The 22,310-nt window shown below is 42.6% G+C and overlaps 1 protein-coding gene across 4 annotated transcripts in view; it reads right to left on the bottom strand.

Annotated features, from left to right (window-relative positions):
• scyl2 (SCY1 like pseudokinase 2) overlaps positions 1-22,310 on the bottom strand; it is a 58,760-nt gene that overhangs the window by 16,916 nt on the left and 19,534 nt on the right. For 3 of the 4 annotated variants that reach the window (XM_059652587.1, XM_059652588.1, XM_059652585.1), the window contains 9 exons: positions 18,807-18,956; positions 9,348-9,569; positions 8,258-8,374; positions 7,098-7,223; positions 4,964-5,140; positions 4,485-4,496; positions 4,177-4,299; positions 2,346-2,459; positions 1,695-1,827 (listed from right to left, as the gene is read on the bottom strand). In XM_059652587.1, the coding sequence (XP_059508570.1) occupies positions 1,695-1,827; positions 2,346-2,459; positions 4,177-4,299; positions 4,485-4,496; positions 4,964-5,140; positions 7,098-7,223; positions 8,258-8,374; positions 9,348-9,569; positions 18,807-18,956 (1,174 nt within the window). The remainder of the gene's footprint in view (positions 1-1,694; positions 1,828-2,345; positions 2,460-4,176; positions 4,300-4,484; positions 4,497-4,963; positions 5,141-7,097; positions 7,224-8,257; positions 8,375-9,347; positions 9,570-18,806; positions 18,957-22,310) is intronic. The other variant, XM_059652586.1, reaches the window with a different exon arrangement.

The raw sequence follows: 22,310 nt of genomic DNA on the forward strand, positions 1-22,310 counted from the left end.
AATATTCATCCTGGAGACCAGTTACTAGTGGTGTACCGCAAGGGTTGATGTTGGGTCCACTGCTGTTTGTCATTTTTATAAATGACCTGGATGAGGGCATAGAAGGTTGGGTTAGTAAATTTGCAGACGACGCTAAGGTCAGTGGAGTTGTGGATAGCGACAAAGGATGCTGTAGATTGCTTAGAGACATAGATAAGCTGCAGAGCTGGGCTGAGAGGTGGCAAATGGAGTTTAATGCAGACAAGTGTGAGGTGATGCACTTTGGTAGGAGTAACCGGAAGGCAAAGTACTGGGCTAATGGTAAGATTCTTAGCAATGTAGATGAGCAGAGAGATCTCGGTGTCTATGTACACAGATCCTTGAAAGTTGCCACCCAGGTTGACAGGGCTGTTAAGAAGGCATACAGTGTTTTAGCTTTTATTAATAGAGGGATCGAGTTCCGGAACCAAGAGGTTATGGTGAAGCTGTACAAAACTCTGGTGCAGCCGCACTTGGAGTAATGTGTACAGTTCTGGTCACCGCATTAGAAGAAGGATGTGGAAGCTTTGCAAAGGGTGCAGAGGAGATTTACTGGGATGTTGCCTGGTATGGAGGGAAGGTCTTATGAGGAAAGGCTGAGGGACTTGAGGCTGTTTACATTAGAGAGAAGAAGGTTGAGAGGTGACTTAATTGAAACATATGTAATAATCAGAGGGTTAGATAGGGTGGATAGGGAGAGGCTTTTTCCTAGGATGGTGACGGCGAACACAAGGGGGCATAGCTTTAAATTGAGGGGTGAAAGATATAGGACAGATGTCAGAGGTAGTTTCTTTACTCAGAGGGTAGTAAAGGAATGGAACGCTTTGCCTGCAACGGTAGTAGATTCGCCAACTTTAGGTACATTTATGTCGTCATTGGACACGCATATGGATGTACATGGAATAGTGTAGGTTAGATGGGCTTGAGATCGGTATGACAGGTTGGTACAACATCGAGGGCCGAAGGCCCTGTACTGTGCTGTAATGTTCTATGTCCTAGCCACCTATCCCCATACACCAGGCCTTGTTATCACATAGCCTGCCATTATACACCACCTCTTGCTTGACACTAACAGTCTCCATTAACAGCGGTTCACCCACTTATCCACATCGTTATTAGCTCCTTTGTCTATCCAACTGCTCTTCTCTCACTTCAGCCTCTATCCCCACCTTTTGATTCCTCCCTACCCCATCACCGTCCCTAATTTCTGCATATAAACCGATGTTTTCCCAGCTACCGTCAGTTCTGAGGAAGGGTCACCAGTCCCGAAACGTTAACTCTGATTTTTTTTTCCTTCATAAATGTCGTCAAATCTGCTGAGGGTTTCCAGCAATTTTTGTTTTCGATCCAGAGATAGCAGAGGCAAGTCTCATCCCATTATTCTCAAAAATAGATTCTCAGAGATGAACAGTTCTAGGGTATCTAGGCCTTTTAATTGTGAGAATCTCAACAGTGCACCTCATAGGGTTGTAGAGACCTTCTGTAAGTTAATTACTTTTGTTTCCATGAATTGACAAACGGTCTGTTTCACAATGTTCCTGTGAAGCACCTTGAGGGTTATACTATGTTAAAGACAGTAAACAAACAGAAGTTATTTGGCCGTTACTCAGGTCACCTGAAATTAAGAAAATAACTTTTAGATATATTATATCGCAAATTACTCCAAACAGTCTCACCTAAAATTCCCATGAGAACGGCAGGCTCTCGGGATGGAATCTGCTGCAAGAAAGGAAGAATCTCATCCAGTACAAACCACTTGTCTAGATACTCGAGGAGCTTGCCAAGGCAAACCAGAGAATTTACACGCACCTGTAGTGATTGGAAACAGAATCAAAGACCAGGTAGCAGATTAACATCCAGTAGAAAAGTATTAGCCATCTATATTTCTCTGCAGAGTACATGACCCATCTTGTCTTATCTGTCTGTGATGATGCGTGTTTTTAGGTTTAAAGATGATATAGTTTAAGTTCAATAGTTACAGTGAATAAATTGTTTTGCCGGTGGTTAAAGATTATGTTAGTTCAAATAAGCATGCTTTTGTATTTATTGATGAAATCTGGTGGCAATTTTGTTTTGCCTCAGCTAACAGTAAAAAAAAAGCAACTTAACTACACTGGTGATTCAATTGGATATCCACGTTCTTGGGTCATCACATTCATGTGGGACAGGGACTTTTAGGTGAAATAATGGAGCCTCATTATGAGTGCACTTCTTCTGTCAGAGTTGTAACAAATACAAGTCTTTTTTCAATTCACCGCAGTAGGCTGCTAGCTTTATCAAGTTGTTTACCTAAATGACAGTGACTGCAGGAGTACAGGTCCACTTACTGCAAGGGAAGAGGTCTGTAAACTGGCATTCTTAATGCGTGGTATTAAAGCATTCTTCATGGATGGATAATCTACCAAGTTTGCAAACGTGGGAATTATGTTGAGACAGAGTTCCTAAAAGACAAAGAAAATAGCTGAGCACATATTCACAATCATCACAGCAATCACTATTTCATTTTAACTGATGGCTGGAATTTAAAAAGTATAAAAACAGTTTATCATCATGAGCCCAAATACAGTCAAATAAATGAAGCAATCCTGAATTCTGAAGTATGTCTATGCCTCAGACTCTGACTGAAGCACAGCGTGGGCATTTAATTAACACTGTATCTCTCAATTACACCCCTGCCTGTGAGATATATGAAACAGGCACCCACATTTGCCTTCTCAGGGGCATTTTGAAAATTCCACAGTCACTGCTGCGCAGGAACTGAGGGGGCTACTTAAGTTTTCAAGGTCAATATGTATCCCTTAATTAACAATACTGAAATCAAATTATCTGGTGAACATCATGAGGCTGTTCACGCGAGATGAAAACTGACTGCCAAATTTCCATACGTTACAGAAGTGACAATACTTCAAAAGTTCTTTGCTTATTCTTAAGTATTTTGGAACATCCTGAGGGAATGCAAAGTGCTATTATAAAAGTCATTTCTACTGCTGTTTACGTGATCAAAGTATAACAGAACATTGTCAAAATTTGTTGACTCAGCTTTTTTGCAACAAAGAATGCTACATCCAAATCACCTCTGATGAAATGACACGTTTTCTCCTAATCTCCCTCGACTCTTCATTATAAATATCTTGCATCTTTTTAATATGTCGTGAGCCACCGGAAACGAATTTTTACAACGTTTACCAAAAGAATGCCTCAGAGGACAGTGAACTACAAACCTGGAGAACAGATTGCCAGATTGTACAATGAAAATCAATTCATTCAATGCCTTCAAGCCAAACTGTTGCTAGACTGCAAAGTAATCGCCTCATAAAGGAAGGCACTGTATATTGGTAATCAGGACCAGAGTGACCCTCTGGATCACTTGGGTGAAGGGAAGAGGAGGCTTCCAAATTTTGGATTGAGTACTTTATCTAGCCTCTTCCAGGAAATGCCACAGCTTCTTGTGAAATAGCAGGTCATACAGTCAGGGAGATATTAATATTTACACAGCAGAAATTGAATCGCACAGAATGAAAGAACAAGTGGGTCGTCTTTATATGTGCTATTAGTCACAGATTCATACAATTCTGAAGATCTCCATGACTTTAATGAGTGAGCTCTATTGAGCAATCACAAATCTTCAAGTTTCTCAACAAAACTTTAACCTCTCATTCCTGGCAAACTACACCTATGTTGTATTTATCTAGTGCTTTTACGTATTTGCTGAACTGTAGCCTAATAAACATTAGATCCCTTTTTTTAAACATTCTATCCCTTTAAACAAGTAACGTCTACCTTTAATCGGCTGACTGCCTGGCTGCACTTTGACTGGTTATTCAGTGTGGATTTACTGCAATTATAAGTGCAGGTTAAAATAATACTATGCATTGTATTCATTAGGGATTGGATGCTTGAAAAGGGTAAATAGAAGCAGGTTTGATGCAATCTTTAAAAGAAAATCTGAGATATGCTTGAAAAGTAAGCTTCTACAGGGTCTAGGAGAAGAAATGGTGTAGTTAGCTTTAAGTGCTAGCACTGGCATGATTAAATGGAATTTACAATTCAGGTAATTAAGAAAGACATTATTTATATACATTAAGTGGTAATTGCTGCAGCAAAGAACTTGGTGCCAGGATGCCCCAGATCACTCCATGTCTTTCAATAAGGCTATACCTGAATCTGAATTGATGGTGCTTCTAAGGCCCTGTAAATCATGGGTAAAACTGTGTTCTTGATATCATCTGGAGGAGTTTTAGTCAACAGCAAATCCATCTTTTGCAAGAAGATCAGCAAAACCTATGGCAACCATGAAAATATGTTAAGAAAAAAAACAATGTCAAGTGATTAACTTTCTGCTTCAACACACAGTAAAGTGCAAGAAAATAAAGCAAAGCAGAAATCTTGTTTAAAATGCAACAGCCAACAGGGCCTCTTGCTTTTATTTTGAAAAATATATACTTAATGAAGTACATCAAACTCACCATGTTGCTAGCCTGAAGCATGAAAAGCAAAAGGACAATTTACTAACTTGGAACTTGCGACATATAGGAAACAGCATCACAAAAGGTAGATAAGCATAACATATACAACATAAAATCAATCCATAACAGCTGAAATTCCACACAGACCAAAACACAGCAAGTCTTCACATAAAGCAATATCACAATCAACGTGCAGTTGCAAAGTCACAGGACAATTAGGTCTCACAGGGATGGATGTGAAGCCAAGTTTAATCCAAGATCAATCAACAGCATAAACTGAACAGGTATCATGCGCAAAACCAAATGAAGCCCCTCCATGTACACCCATCAATCATTAAGTTAGAATGATTGTAGGAAAACTGGCTACAATTACTCCTGATTATTCATCTTGCAGATGTTGTTAAACTTGTCAAGTACATGAAAGAAAATATTCCCGTTACTCAAAGCTTTGTGGTTTCCCCGGACTTGATTTCTGATACCTGAATGGGTTCCTGGAGCCGGAAAACAGGAACAAGGTCTGGGAGAATCAGCCTGACATACTCTTCTTTGGTACACTCTTCAACAATGAGAAGGACATTGGGTAGGACAAAGGGCACCATATCTGGATTCACAAATTCAGACGTCAAACTTGGCAGAATGCGCTGTATTACAACCCGCTGGAATCAAGAAGGAACAAGATGATGATTAATACATTTGATACTGCATTAGAATGCAGTGAAACTCATTGAATCAATGGGACAGATTGATAAATATGATCCTAACACAAATTCTAGTTGGTCTTATCTGTAAATTATACAAAGAATCAAATTAATTAACAGAGAGGGTGAATTTTTGCAGAGATGAAGTGGGGAACCAGAGATGGGAATGATGACAATTTCCCACAAACATGCTGCATGTCAGACTGTAAGAACAGTTCTGCCTTCAAGCTATTTTGTGGGAGTGTGTACCAGGGGAGTGACAATTACTCATCCATTGCTGATAGCTGAAATTGGCCAAGGCTTCTTAGTCAGCACTTTCCAAACTCTCAACCACTTACATCAAGAAGCACAAGGGCAGCAGATACATGGGAATACCACCATCTGGAAGTTCCCCTCCAACCCACTCATCATCCTGACTTGGAAATATATCATTGCTCTGTCAGTGTCACTGGGTCAAAATCCTGGCATTTCACGCAACACACACCTCCCTCCTCCCCATGCATTGTGGGTCTACTGACAGCAGAAGGACTTCAGCAGTTCAAGAAGGCAGTGCACCATCATCTTCTCAAGAGTAACTTGGGATGGGCAATAAATGCTGGCCCAGCCAGTGATGCCCATGTTCAATGGGTAAATTAGAAAAAAAGATAAGAAGGACATGTGACAAGCGCACAGCCTAAGGAGACACAACATTTGTGAACATGGACTCTAGGTCAATCCCAGAAACTAATGCCAGCTGGGCCCTGTGAAGGAAATATCTGACTCAGAGGAAGAGAACAGAATTAACATCAAGGTCCATTAAAATTCTTCACGGATGCCTCCACCATCATTCTGCAACCTACATTATAGCACTGAACCCTAGCGTTGGGGCTACTGATCTATTAATGTTTAGAGGGCCTCCTACAGGCCCTGCAATCTGGAAAGTCCACCTGGTATCCTTAATGAAAAGGGATTCCTGGAGGCAGTCCCACTGCTGGCTTTTCCAGGTTCCCAAACTGCATTTCATATGGATGGTGGGATCAGAAACAGGAATGAAAATCCAACCACCATCTCTATGCACATATTTCTCAGTGGCTTTAAAACATTCCAAGTTTTAAAGATCATTTACCAACACCATAAGATTGTCACATCACTAACAATGCAGTTTCTTTAATCTAGTGTCCCAGCTTTACATCTTTGCATATCACTGCTATCGTCTAGCAGGGTTCTGGTTCAGGGATGCCTGAGACAAAATGGAACCAGGCAACAGATAATGGTTACATGTTCATTAACTGGCAGAGAAGGTTCAATGGAATGAATGGCCTACTTCTACTGTTACATCTCATTGCCTTAGGGTTTTATAATTCCAGTTTTCCTAGCCTTTTTTCATCCGAAGTCCTTCACTGGTGTAATTCGTGTCTATCTGTTGTGCACCTTGTCCGAGGTCTTCACATATCTCCAGTGGGATACAACAGTCCAGGTGAAGTCCAAAATACGTGATTTCCAAAGGTTTACCATAACTTGTTTGGTTTTGTGCCCTATGCTTTAGTTACAAAGCCCAGGATCCTGTTTGTTTTCTTTCTTAACGCGATCAACTTGTCCTGTAATACTTAAATATTTGACATTGTCAAGTTGTTACTCAATCCACCTCTGTCTGGAGTTTCTCTCATTTTCTTTCCACATCTTTTTCGAGAATTGCCCTATAAATAATCTTTCAACTCAACCTTGTGTTCACTTCAGAAATCTGTCTGTTCTAATTTTACTTCAAATTCTAAATGTGTTTTTGGTTTTAAAACATTTTTATTTGTGGCATTATCAAATCAAATATGAACAGCAGAGCATGTTACAATGTGCAGTCACGCCCCTATGGTTCTCAGCCTCCTGTTCTGAGTGCGCATTTCAATGATAACCATTTCAAGTCATATTATGGCAAACATACCTTTGGAAGCTTTGCCAAGATTTTTGGCAGACCTTTGTAAAACTGTGATTTCTGGAGGTTGTCTCGTTGAAAGAGTGAATCAAAATACTGCAGAGTCATGGCACCTACATCATCAAAAAATGGAATCTGGAAAAAGCAGAAATTTCATCAGAAAGGAAATTGTGTACAACTTCCCAACACTGAGGGGGCAGTACCAATGTCACACTGCACTGTTGGCGGATCAGCGCTGGAACTTGAGAAAAAGCCCCAAGATCTGAATCAGTCCGTTACTACCCATTATACCCCTTTTTTGTAACTTCTTTCTAGTATGTAGATGAGCTCTCTGGCCCCATGCAGCCCCACTCTCTGTGCCCCACCAGGCCTTGGAGCTCCCTTCTGTCTCTCACCTCTAAAAGCCTCACTCTCTTTTCCACACACTAGTTTCCTCATACAACCATTTCCTCAAACCCACTTTACAGGCTCCTCTGTCTTTCGCATTGCCTTTGCAGCACTCTATATGTCCCCAGCATCCTGATTCCTCCCTGTCTTCCCACACTTGCGTTGCAACCTCTTGCCTCCTCCTCGCCACCTTGTGGCTTCCAGTCTCCCCTCATCTACTTATAGGCACCAATTTCCTACATTCCCATTACAGACCTCCTAGCTCTCCTCAGCCCTCTTGGATGTACTCCCATTTCTTGCAGCGTCCCTGCTTCTCCCCACTACCTTGCTCCTATGCTACAGTCTCTCCCCACTACAGTCACCCTCCTTGCCACTTCTTTGATTTAACTTACGTGGATGACTTTTTTCCAGTCAGACTTACATCTGGGTGAATTTTCCAACAAACTTTAGGGATTTTTATGCACAAATTCACCCATGTATTTTCAGCAATGTCGTGCATCTAAAATAATCCACAGTTGCACTTGAAAGAACAACAGAAGTATTCTCCCAAGTGCTCTGATCAACATTCATACCTTAACTAAACATTATCAAACTGACACCTGCTCAACCATCCTATTGCTGTTTATGGGAGTGTGTTACCTACCTACATCAATCACTACACTTTTGAAAGTAGCTTCACAGTTAAAAATGCTGCAACTCCTGCACTGGGGACAGAAGTGCAACTGATTGGTGGTATGTGGAAGAACTATAATTAAAAGTAATGGCCTGTCTTTTTTGCTTACCTTACTCAGCTGGTCAGCATCTGGTCTGACAGTGGGAGTTACATTCAACAATAATTTCATGTGCTCCCGAACCTCTTCAGGAACCTTTTGCAGTATGTTGGGGCCTAATCGGGTGAGCTGCAGAATTGAAAAGACGTTAATAACTTAAACCTCAAATCAAGCAATAATTGTATTTACACAATACCTCTGATGGAAAAAAAATCCTACTGGGTGTCACAAAGGGGCGACCACGCAAAAGGCTGGATTCAATAGTTAGGATTTGTTGACATATTTCAAAGGACAATTGGGGATGGGTCACAGAGCATTCTTTAACCTCCAAATTCAGGCCAGGCCAGCTGCAAAATGGAATCCAAGTGACTGAGAAAGGAGGAGATGGAGATCAAAAGTAAAATGAGACACAGATTTATAGATTATGAAGGAACATGGAGCAACGGTGAGTAAATGGATTTAATGCACATCAGTTGTGATCTCATTGAATGGCTTAATAGGTTCAAATGGCAGAGTGCCGGTTTTTTGCTGTTTGGAAAGATGATGAGTCAAGGACATATCTCTCTGGGACTGAAAAGGAAAAAGTGTAGCAGCAGGATGAGTACCCACTGCTAAAGACACTTCGACAATAATTCTACACCGAATAAGGTCAATCCCACGAACTAGATAATGGAGAAGCATGCTTTGTGTCAGATAGATAGAGGGGAATGAGGAAGGGCAGTGCATTAATATTGCACTCATGAAGGATGCTATTTGTCAATGAATGGGGTACTTCAGCAGCGTGGCAGGAGAGAGATTCAAAGCACTGGCTTGTGAGAAATATGTGCATAGATTCCAAGGAGAAAGGAGAGGTGGAGATGGATCTGTATTTGCAAGAACACTGGAATTTCTTTGATGACTGTGGTTTTGGCAGGAGTCATACGTGGGTGGAGGACACCAATTGAAATGTGGGAGCCATATACAAATATTAGTTGAAGGAGCAAGAGATGAGTCTGACAATGTGAAACTAGAACAATGGTCGTGGTTACAGTGAGAACGGGTGCTTCCTGTGAGGAAGAGTTTGGCAGTTCACTAGGGAAAAGGGAAGCTTGCAGGACATTACCTGATCGAGTTGCCTGCTGAAACTCTTGAAAATATCCTGCTTGTTGACCTCGAAGATAGGCTTGCCATCATTAAACACAGCAAACATGACAGCTCCTAACGAGTACATATCACTGGCCGGATCACAACTCACTGATAGGATATATTCTGGAGCAACATATTCAGGGTTAGGGAGGCACAAAGGAGGAAGATTTGGGTCCCATTCCTTGCAACTAAATGTAAGCTGTAAAGAGCACAAGCAAAATATTCAATGATTCAATTAAATACAAGTCAAACCTTTTCTTCAAAACAAAGTCATTTATTAAAACCTGTTGTTTCTTTAAATCTAGCGATGTCTCAATATTAAAATTATCCTTGGGTACGAATCTCTCCAAGCTCAGCCCTTCCAATCTCTGTAATATGCTCCAGTCCTACAAGCCTTTAAGAGCTTTCTTTCTTATTCTGGTGCATTCCTGATTTTCACTGCCACACTACTGGCAGCCACACCCTTGTGTTGCCCAGACCCCAAGCTCGGGAACTTCCTTCCTAAGCATTTTCACTTGACTTTCCTCCTCCAAGTCAACCTTCCAAAACTAAGTCCTTTAAAAGTATGATGCAAATACAATTCATCCAACAGGGAAAATTAACTGACAATTATTTTAGACCAGAAGATTATAAAAAGATTATCTAAAAAAAATCTGATCAGGAGTAGGCTCTTGGCCCTCAAGCCTGCTCCACAATTCAACAGGATCGTGACTGATTCAATATTCCTCATGTCCACTTTCCTGCCCTTTCCCTCTAACCTTTGATTGCCCGACTGATCAAAAAACTATTTATATCAGCCTCAAATATACATAAGGACCCTGTTCCCACAACTCTCTTTGGCAAGGTGTTCCAAAGACTCTCAGCTCTCCTCATCGCAGTCTTGAATTGTCACACCTTTATTCTTAGACTATGCCCTCCGGTCTTAGACTCTCCCATGTGGGGAAACATTCTCTCAGCATTTACCCTGTGAAGTCTCTTAAGAATCCTTTTTGTTTCAATGAGATCACCTCTCATTGTGCTCAGTCTTTACATAGGAGTCCGAACCGATTTAGCTTTTGCTTATATGACAATCCTTCTTACAGGGATCATCCTAATCAACCTTCTCTGAACTGCATCCAATAAAATGGGATAACATGGTGAACTGGAGGAACACAGTAGACCAGGCAGCATCAGAAGGGCAGGAAAGTTGACGTTTTGGGTCAGGACTCTTGTTCAGAAATGGGAGGAGGGGTAGGGAGCTCAGAAATAGAGAGAGGAGGGCTAGGGCTGGGGAAGGCAGGTGGGATGGTGATAGGTGAGTGCAGGTAGGGAGTGGTGAGGATTAGTCAGTGAGGTGGGAGGAGCGGATAGGTGGGAGAGAAGATGGACGGGTCAAGGAGGCTGGGATGAGAGGGAGGGTTGGACTTGGGATGAGGCCGGGGGTGGGGAGATTTTGAAACTGGTCAAGTCCACATTTAGGCCATTGGGTTGTCGGCTCCCGAGGCGGAATATGAGGTGCTGCTCCTCCAGTTTCCAGGTGGCGTCGTTGTGACACTGGAGGCGGCCCAGGATGAACATGTTACCCAGGGAGTGGGAGGGTAGTTGAAATGGCTCACAACTGGAAGGTGTTTTTGCTTGTCGTGAACAGAGTGCAGCAGCTCTACAAAGCAGTCTCTGAGCCTCCACTTAGTCTCACCGTTGTAGAGGAGGCCACATCGAGAGCAGTGGATGGAACAGACCACACAACTTGATAGATCTGCAAGTGAAACTCAATCTAATGTGGAAGTTGGTTCACCTGCACATCCACCAATGTGGCTTCCTGTACATTGGCGAGACCAAGCGGAAGATTGGAGACCACTCTGTAGAGCATCTACACTCTGTTCATGACAAACGACAACACTTAACAGTTGCGAACCATGTCAACTGTCCCTCCCATTCCCGGCATCCTGGGCCTCCTCCAGTGTCACAATGACACTACCTGCAAACTGGAGGAGCAGAACCTCATATTCTGTCTTGGGAGCTGACAGCCCAATGGCCTAAATGTGGATTTTACCAGTTTCAAAATCTCCCCATTCCCAGCCTCATCTCATGACCAACCGTCCCTCTCACCCTTGCCTCCTTGACCTGACACAACCTGCCAATCTTCTCTCCCACATATCTGCTCTGCCCACCACTCTCTACCTGCACTCACCCATCACCATCCTCCCTTCCTTAACCAGCCACACCACTCCTCTCTCTATTTATTTCTGAGCTCCCTTTTCTCTCACCCCATTTCTGAACAAGTGTCCTGACCCAAACCATCAACTTTCCTGCACCTCTGATGTTGCCTGGCCTGCTGTGTTCCTCCAGTTCACACTGTGTTATCTCTGACTCCAGCATCTGCAGTTCTTATTATCCCTTCCAATAAAATGGTATCTTTCCTTTCAAATGGGGGCCAAAAATTGCTCACAGTATGACGCTTATTGTTTAGTTGCTTTCAAAGCCGTGGTAATAGCTTTGCCTTGTTTTTCTCATCATTTAAAAGCACTCTCCCTTCCAATTAAACAGAGAACAAAAGAATTAAATGCAGCATTATACTGCAGATCACTGAACATTCCGGTGGCAGTTAAGAGGCAGGAGGGCTGTGTCAGGTACTCATTGCCAATTTGATAATCCAGCTCCAGTGTCTGCTCATCTGATTTGTGCTGTGCAAGGATGTGGCCATTTTCACACAGAAGGAAATGCAACGAGACCAGGCAGTTCTCGCAGCATGAGATCAAAAGATATTTGCAGCACAGAAGAAGCCAGTTGGATCATCTTAACACTGCCAGTTCTTTGTGAGAGCAATTAGAGTCTTAGAGATGTACAACACAGAAACAGGCCCTTTGGTCCAACCCGTCCAGATATCCTAAATTAAACTCGTCCCATTTGCCAGCATTTGGCCCATATCCCTCTAAATCCTTCCTGTTAACATACCCATCCAGATGCTTTTTAAATGTTGTAATTGTACCAGCCACCACCCCTTCTTCTAGCAGTTCATTCCATGCATGCACAACCATCTGCGTGAAAACTGTGCCCCTCAGGTCCTTTATAAATCATTCCCCTCTCACCTTAAACCTATTCCCTCTACTTTTAGACTCCCCTACCCTGGGGAATTGACCTGACTATTCAGCCTATCTATGCCCTTCATTATTTTAAAAACCTCTATAAGGTCAGCCCTCAGCCTCTGACGGTCCAAGGAAAATAGTCCAGTCTATTCAACCTCTCCCTATAGCTCAAATCCTCCAACCCTGGCAATATCCTTGTAAATATTTTCTGAACACTGCCAAATTTCACAACATCTTTCGTAAAGCAAGTAGACCAGAAGTGTACATAATCACCTAAAAGTGGCCTAACCAATGGCCTGTACAGCCGCAACATGACCGCCCAACTCATTTTGAAAACAAGAGAGATAATGGGAACTGCAGATGCTGGAGAATCCAAGATAATAAAGTGTGAAGCTGGATGAACACAGCAGGCCAAGCAGCATCTCAAGAGCACAAAAGCTGACGTTTCAGGCCTGGACCCTTCATCAGAGAGGGGAATGGGGAGAGGGTTCTGGAATAAACAGGGAGAAAGGGGGAGGCGGACCAAAAATGGACAGAAAAGAAGATAGGTAGAGAGGAGAGTATAGGTGGGGAGGTAGGGGGATAGGTCAATCCAGGGAAGACGGACAGGTCAAGGAGGTGGGATGAGGTTAGTAGGTAGGAAATGGAGGTGCAGCTTGAGGTGGGAGGAAGGGATGGGTGAGAGGAAGAACAGGTTAGGGAGGCAGAGACAGGCTGGGCTGGTTTTGGGATGCAGTGGGGAGAGGGGATGAGCTGGGCTGGTTGTGCGATGCAGTGGGGGGACGGTACGAACTGGGCTGGTTTTGGGAGTCGGTGAGGGAAGGGGAGATTTTGAAGCTGGTGAAGTCTACATTTATGCCTTTGGGCTGCAGGGTTCCCAAGCGGAATATGAGTTGCTGTTCCTGCAGCCTTCGGGTGGCATCATTGTGGCACTGCAGGAGGCCCATGATGGACATGTCGTCTAAACAATGGGAGGGGGAGTTAAAATGGTTCACGACTGGGAGGTGCAGTTGTTTATTGCGAACCGAGCGGAAGTGTTCTGCAAAGCGGTCACCAAGCCTCTGCTTGGTTTCCCCAATGTAGAGGAAGCAAATGTGGAGATCTCCAACACATCCCTCACCTTCCTGGACCTCTCAGTCTCCATCTCAGGCAACCAGCTAGAAACCGATGTCCATTTCAAACCCACCGACTCCCACAGCTACCTAGAATACACCTCCTCCCACCCACCCTCCTGCAAAAATTCCATCCCATATTCCCAATTCCTCCGCCTCCGCCGCATCTGCTCCCACGATGAGGCATTCCACTCCCGCACATCCCAGATGTCCAAGTTATTCAAGGACTGCAACTTTCCCCCTGCAGTGGTCGAGAACGCCCTTGACTGCGTCTCCCGCATTTTCCGCAACACATCCCTCACATCCCGTCCCTGCCACAACCGCCCAAAGAGGATTCCCCTCGTTCTCACACACCACCCTACCAATCTCCGGATACAACACATCATCCTCCAATACTTCTGCCATCTACAATCCGACCGCACCACCCAAGACATTTTTCCATCCCCACCCTTGTCTGCCTTCCGGAGAGACCACTCTCCCCGAGACTCCCTTGTTCGCTCCACACTGCCCTCCAACCCCACCACACCCGGCACCTTCCCCTGCAACCGCAGGAAGTGCTACACTTGCCCCCACACCTCTTCCCTCATCCCCATCCCAGGCCCCAAGATGACTTTCCATATTAAGTGGAGGTTCACCTGCACATCTGCCAATGCGGTATACTGTATCCATTGTACCCAGTGTGGCTTCCTCTACATTGGGGATACCTAGCGGAGGCTTGGGGACTGCTTTGCAGAACACTTCCGCTCGGTTCGCAATAAACAACTGCACCTCCCAGTCGCGAACCATTTTAACTCCCCCTCCCATTCTTTAGACAACATGTCAATCATGGGCCTCCTGCAGTGCCACAATGATGCCACCTGAAGGTTGCAGGAACAGCAACTCATATTCCGCTTGGGAACCCTGCAACCCAAAGGCATCAATGTAGACTTCACCAGCTTCAAAATCTCCCCTTCCCCCATCGACTCCCAAAACCAGCCCAGTTCGTACCGTCCCCCCACTGCATCACACAACCAGCCCAGCTCATCCCCTCTCCCCACTGCATCCCAAAACCAGCCCAGCCTGTCTCTGCCTCCCTAACTTGTTCTTCCTCTCACCCATCCCTTCCACCCACCTCAAGCTGCACCTCCATTTCCTACCTACTAACCTCATCCCACCTCCTTGACCTGTCCGTCTTCCCTGGACTGGCCTATCCCCTCCCTACTTCCCCACCTATTCTCTCCTCTCTACTTATCTTCTTTTCTCTCCATTTTCGGTCCGCCTCCCACTCTCGCCCTATTTATTCCAGAACCCTCTCCCCATCCCCCTCTCTGATGAAGGGTCCAGGCCTGAAACGTCAGCTTTTGTGCTCTTGAGATGCTGCTTGGCCTGCTGTGTTCATCCAGCTTCACGCTTTATCATTTTGAAAACAACTGTTGTTCTATCCCTCCTCACAGCCCTGTAAGTCCTTTGCTTCAGAAATTTATCAAGTCTTCACTTCCAGATGCTTTATCTACTCCCTGTGCCTAAACATTCCAAACCCACCTGCAGAACTATGTCTTTCCACTTAGTAACAACTGTAAATCTATCATTCATCACTGACATCCTACATTGAAAAAATAGTTCTAGCTTTATTGATCTCACCAAAATCTACTATGCCACTTCGACAATTTCTATTAAATTTCCTCTTACCCTTTCTTCTCCCATGGAAATGACCCCAGTGCCTCATAACTAGTGTTTATCATTCCTGCATTGATCATAAAGTTCAAAGATATGGGGTAAATAACATTAATTAGACCTTCCACTTTGTGCACATTATTTCTGATCAATTGTCTCTGAAGTATCACCATTTTGTGACATCATTTTCACTCCCCACTCATCAGCGAAAATGACATGTCCACTAAGTACAGTGCGGTCCACCTACTGCCTTTTCACAGCCCTTTGAAGAGGGATGGGCATTGGTGGGAGGCTCAGTTGTTTAACTCAGTTTAGATTTTGTCAGAAATAAAACACAGATGCTGTCACAAGCAAAGTCACAGTGATAAAGCATGTACAAGGTTTGCTTGCAAGTAACTGACTTAGACACAGGAGCCCACTGTTCAATCATACTCTATCAGGGCGAGAGGGAGAGCAAAACAGCAACCTGTCAGGTTTACATTACAAGAATTTAGGTCTACTTTGGGACAAGGCAAGGGACTCAAACAGATCATAAGACTGCACACACCCAAACACAAGGGAAAAGTTCAGAGACGAAAGACGATACCGGCGAATAATTACCATTAAGAAAAATGTCCATGAAATGCAACTTTGTTTACAATGCCCATTTATGTGCTAAAATCAGGTCATTCACCAAGCTTCCAAATCAAATGGCACAGCAAGCATTTGAATCATAAAACAAAGAGATTTTGTCCTGTCACATCTTATATTTTAAAAGCTCTTGGTTAAGAAACTAAATGCTGTTCCTCACTTCAAGACCAGGAAGAGCAAGGTACAAACTAGAAAAAGACAAACTTAGAACTACTGTAATAGCGAACATTTTCACAGAATGGTTAACGTTTTGAATAATCTCTGGGTAGGGGACATTCTACAGGCAGTTAGATGGAGAGAATATATTGGGCCTTTAGCAGGGTTGTACGAAAGTACGATTTAGACTTCCAATTTCCTTCATCTGTGCTTACCTTTCTGACCTGAACAAGTTTGAAATAAAGGGCCAGAGTTTTACCAAATATTATTTCTTATGAAGTGTTTAATTAAGTTCAACAGCTTCCAAAAATCATTTTACAAAGCCTAATGACTGCAGCTATGTTTATAGAAATCCACTCACATAACACACCAGTAATACAGTAATGACATAATCAAAAGGTGAATGGAAGACCCGAGTCCATCAAGGTCACCTTCGACCATCCTGGTTATCATTTGATATAAATAGAGCTATTGACTATGCAGGAAAATTTATCCCTATCAACTTCACGAAAGTACTAGACGACAGTAGGTGTCGTTCGATGCAATATGTCTGCAGTCATGTTTTAAATAGGCATTGCGATTTCCCCCATACCACTGATTTCCCCAATAACCTCTTGAACGTCTCAACTCAACCTGCGTCCATCACACTTCCGGGCAGTGAATTCTATACCTACCTACTCACTCCATTAAAAAGCTCTTCTCATATCGCATTTATTCCTTCTGCAAATCACTTTCAACCTATGCCTTCTTGTTCTTGTTCTTTTTACAAGTAAGAACAGTTTCTTCCTATTTATCCAACCTAGCCAGATCCAGCCTTCTTCACTCCACTGAGAAAAATCCCAATTTCAAGCTACCTTCATAACTGATGCTCATCCCAATTTGTCTCTAATCCTTCTCTATAAATCTGTCTACAATTGACCCTGACATGAAAGTGTGGAGATGTGGAAAGTATAAGCCCGAAGTTACTTGTTCCTCCAAAGCCTGCTACCCACACATGTGCAATGTATCATTTAAGTCTGTTGCGCTGCATGAAGAAACAGAGAAAAGTGCCTTGTCTTTTTATGATGGTGTAAATTTCAGCTTCCTCATCAATGAAGCTTCCTCTCTTTGGGGGTGGGGCTATTTAGAATTCTTCCATTTCTGAAGTAGCGCCTGCTGGCCTACAGCAGAACCTAGACAACATGCAGGCCTGGGCTGGTAACTGACAGACAGATGTCCTATCAAATGGCGTCCATCTCCAACAAGAAGTCCAACATCTATTAACCTTAAACACATCATCAACGATCACAAAGTTGCCACTGATGACCAGTAGCCGGCATCACTTCCCCAAAGGCATTTGGAGACGGCCTTACCAGTGGCAATACTAGTGAATGAAATAAAATCAAACAGGTAGACTGGGTCAGACAGGCCAATATTTTAATTACAAGAACAAAACATAAGCTGAAAATCTAGACTAAGTAGCTTACCAAAGCGCCAACCAACCAGATCCAAGGTTTAAGTTACGAATATGATGGACAAAAACATCTCAGCATTGAAATGAACACAGCTCAACAATATGTTTGATTTATCGGGGTCCCACGTTGAGGATGCAATATCTAAGTCTCTACCACTAATACATCATTGCTGTAGTGTGTACTATCTGCAGCATCCAGTGCACCAGTTTAGCAAAGTTACTCTCAGCTCTGCAATCGCTACATCAAGTAATCCAAGAACACCAACAGTGCTACACTGGCCCACTCCACCCTAATCTGGAAATCTATTATTGTTCCTTAATTTGTCTAGGTTGAATTAAAGTACAGGCTTCACAGATTCCATTTAATATCAATTCAGAAAACAACAAAGCACCTATTCACTGTAAACGCAAGATAAAATCTCCATAGTGCCAGAGGACTGTAGGGCTGGTATAATTACAGAAAGGTTGAACTATCGCCAGTTGTCTGAGGGTCACCATGCCCCAGACAAGGTCGAGAGGGTGGAATCTTCTTGGCAACTTCAGTTAGTGCAAGAATCGAACACATTAGGTTGCTGTCACTCTGTATCACAAATCAGCCAACTGAGCTAATCTACTTATTGCTTACACTGGCCAGTTACAACTACGTCCAAAGTCCAACTCTAGACCATCCACACACCTCAGATCTGAAAATTATACAGCACATTCAACAAGATGAAAAACCCAAGGTGAGTGACTGAATAAAAAACAAACCCCAAAGAAATTCAGGAAAGTACAAGCGATGGAGTCCAGTGGTCACAACACTTGTCCAGCAACTCAGAGATCAGGAAATCCAATCCCACACGTACAAAAGATATGAGTTAGAAGAATGGCCAAACTATCACAGAAATCTAAGTAGTTCATTTCTATCTTGGGGAAGAAAAACTGCCACGTTTTGTGATTTGTCTGATACAGGATAAAGACCACACAATGCTAGGCTGACTTCAACTGTGTGGGGTTGCTTCCAGCACTTTCTTGGAGGTTGGACAACAAATGTGACATTGTCATGTCTCTTGTATTGCAAGAACTGATGTTCATAAAAACGTTACGTCACCATCTCACAACTTCAAATTATTTCTCTTTTGCAAAAAAAAGGACAAACCTTAAAATAAATTCACAAACGAATTGTATTAAAAAGCGAAAATGAACTATTTAAATTATATTCTTCAAAAATTAATCAAGATTTTGCAGGCAGTTCTCGTTCTCAAAGGAGTTCGTGTTTTGAATATGTTTTTCTAATTCAGGAAATAAAAGACTTTCTTTTTGATAATGTCTTGTTAAAATTATAAATAGGAAAAAAGCAGCCAGCTGATTAACTCCATTGTCCTTACCTCCTGCTCTGAGGGATTAGATGAAGAGATGCAGAAGTCAAAACCCATGATTTTCCAGGCACCACTTTTATTCAAAATGATATTCTCTGGCGTCAGGTTACCATGAATCATTTTCACACTACTGTGTAGAAAGGACAAGGCTTCGCAAACCTGTAGGTTAAAGAAGGATGACATTACTGTATTGCACAGCGCAGTGTTAGAATAATGGGTTAATTAAATTAAGCTTGTGCACCATGCCATTTGTTACATTAAGGGCTGGTAGATTGGAAATATAGCAATAAGATACTTCAAAAAAGAGCATATCTGTAGACACATGCTTCCTGACATTATAACCAGGTGATTTTTTTTGTGTGAGGAATTGCAAGATGAACATCAGAAAAAATATGACGCAGAAGTCTTAGCATATTGACATCGAGCAGCTGTTGGAAAATGGCATCCCTTTTAAACATGCATTCACTTCGCATTCCTATTTATTATCTCCTGCCTGTCATGAGATCTCATTAACCGAGTTACTGTAGTAACTAGCCTTCTATCAGCATAAACAAGAGTTATCCAGCACCACACTCCCCTATTACGACTGCAATGCTTGTGAAAATAAGATCTGTTCTCTCAAATGGAGGCTGGTAAGGGGGCAACAATCATCTGACACCATGAGTATTGGTTCCACGGCCATTTGCGGAAAAGATTCAGACAATTCATTGACACAGAGTAAGCCATCACCCCCTAGAAACTGGGTATATCAACAAGTTCTCGGGGCAGAGGACTGTGTTCATTAGACAGTCCTCAAACAGCTGTTTCTCAGGATGGAAGATGGACTATAAGAAGGGGAGGAGGACGCAGGCAAGAGTTCCAAACACTTTAGTTAGAGAGCAGAATGCTGCCTTCACAACTTTAACAAGACCAACACATTCACTCTTCAAGCCTAACAATGGTATCAATGAAGCATCCCAAATGTCATGGTCATGTACTTTACCTGATTATATGATGCATCATAAAGTGCTGCTTCTGAACAAATTCAATAAACTATCAGAAAATTGCAACAGGTTGCTGCCAACTGTGATCACAATCCCCCAAAATCAACAAGGCTGCCACTGGACCAGAAATGTGGAGAATCAAATAAATTTTGAGAAGGAATCTGCATTTCCTAAAACACATTCCCTGATCTTCCAACATCCCAGCCAATTAGTTAGTTTCAACAGCAGGCATTATTGTTTTCCAGATGAATTACACAGCCGATTTGCTCGTACCAAGAACCCAAATACAGCAATCAGATAAATGAACAACTTACAAAAGCAAGCCACTACAAATACTAGAAATCTGAAATAAAAACAGAACAAGCTGCAAATACCTCACAATTAACGTCCCCCCTTGCGGTGCCCATACTGCTACAGGGAGATGTAAAGGCAAACCTGGGGCTTTTTGTTTTAAATTGTAACTGTTCTGACAGAATACATAAATACTTGTTTTGTGCACCATAAAATATTTCAGAAATGTCCCAAAACATCACCGATAATGCATAATTTTGAAGCATAGTCATTGTTATGTGAGTAAATGCATTTCTGACAATACATCTTGTAAGGTATTTTCAAACCAACCTGTTCAAATATGTAAAACAAAGAACTGTGGGGATGCTGGAAATTTGAAGTAAAAACAGAAATTGCTGGAGAAACTCAGCAGATCTGGCAGCATCTGTGGAGAGAGAAACAGAGTTATAGGCTCTGAAGAAAAGTCCATGGGCCCCAAATAATAATGCAAATTCTGTTTTTGTTCAGGGATGTCACACACACCTCTGGGGCAGGTGAGACTTGAACCCAGACCTGCTGATCCAGAGGCAAGGGCAATACCACTGCACCAAAAGAGCCCGCTTGTACACCAACAAACTGTAAATGCAAAAATATATTTCAGGTGGTGCTGACAGCAGATACTAAGTATAGCATTCTGCTCAAATCTGGATAGGGGCAGCCGTGGGTCATCGGATAACACTCCTGACTCTGCGCCAGTGAGGTGACACACCAGGCACTACTGAAACACAACTGAAAAATGGTAAACTGAGGTCCTGTCGAAAAGATTCCCACAGCATTGTTTCAAAGAGGAGCAAGGAGTTCTGCTCATGTGTTGTCTAATATTAATTCGACCAATATCACTAAGACAGCATTGACTGGTTACTTCTGGTTCTGGGTTCGGATGGGGCTGGTTGCAGTACTTAAAATTAGCTTCAGCGTTTCCTACTTCACACTAGTGCCTGCAATTCAAACCACACTTCATTTGCCGCAAAGCACATTTCATGACCCCAAACATTGTAAGGTGCTATACAAATGCGAACTCCTTTTCAGAATTTGACCATTTGATTTATGGTGAAATGTTAAACCAAGTTTATGAATTATCATGATTCAGATGTTACCATGATACTGATATTCAGATTAATTCCCTTCCCTCAACTAACACTACCAAAAGTGTTGAATAATTCATTTGCATAAAATGCTGTGTTAAAACAGTAACTGCTCTCTGCAGTAACTAATAGCAAAAAAAAGTGATGCTCCGGAGAGATTACATGTGACACAATGGGTGAAAGATTCCCTTTTTATTATTTGATCATGGGATCTCTGTTTCTACCCATCTTAATTCTGCTTGGAAAGAATAATTGCTGCTTTCTTGGAATTTATAATTCATTGATTCTTGCCTTTTTAAATAGGTATTTATTTATATGTAATGCTCAGGTTTTAACGTTAAAACAGAATAACACTGCGTAGGAGCCAAGCACTGGTTGAAACATTATACAGGTATCAGATTTCAGTCGTATCATTTTATGAGCTGTTACGATTGAACAACTGTCCTCACGCATGACACCTTTTCACATTTTTCAAAATGAAAAGCAACAGCCATCACTTGGCAGCGCAGGATCTGAATGCTGATGACGCAACAGACATGTTGTTGAAGCTCTCCATCCCATACTTATTAGGACACCCAAGAATGTTGGATTTTCAAATTACCACATGTGTGTATAGTACAGGATGAGTAAACAAGTAACATGTGTATTCTTTTTAATTTCCCAGGAGCTTGGACACATTTATTCTGAGAAGATTTGTAGCTCAGGTTGAGGTTCTGGATGTTAGTTTTCCTGCAGGAAATGACATCACCAACCCAAGGAAACCTAACCAGATAAATAGAAAGCGGGACATAACACCAGCGCTTCGTCAGAGGCTCACTGATGATGTTACCTAGAATGGTGACGAAACGTCTGAAAACTAACCTTCCAGCTCAGCGAGCAAACTCACATCCACATTTATTCTTTCATGGATGTGGGTGGAGCTGGCAAGACCAGCATTCGGTGGCCATCCTGAATTGTTTTTTAATTTTGTTGCTTGCTGGGCCATTTCAGAGGGAGTAAGAGTTTACCACATTACTGTGGACACCGAACCACATGTAGGCTAGACAGGGTAAGGAAAGTACTATTCTTTAGGGCAAGAAATATAATGAACCAGGCGGAGTTTACAACAAAGGATG

The sequence above is a fragment of the Stegostoma tigrinum genome, chromosome 18 (genome assembly GCF_030684315.1).
Source record: "Stegostoma tigrinum isolate sSteTig4 chromosome 18, sSteTig4.hap1, whole genome shotgun sequence".
Taxonomy (NCBI): Eukaryota; Metazoa; Chordata; class Chondrichthyes; order Orectolobiformes; family Stegostomatidae; genus Stegostoma; species Stegostoma tigrinum.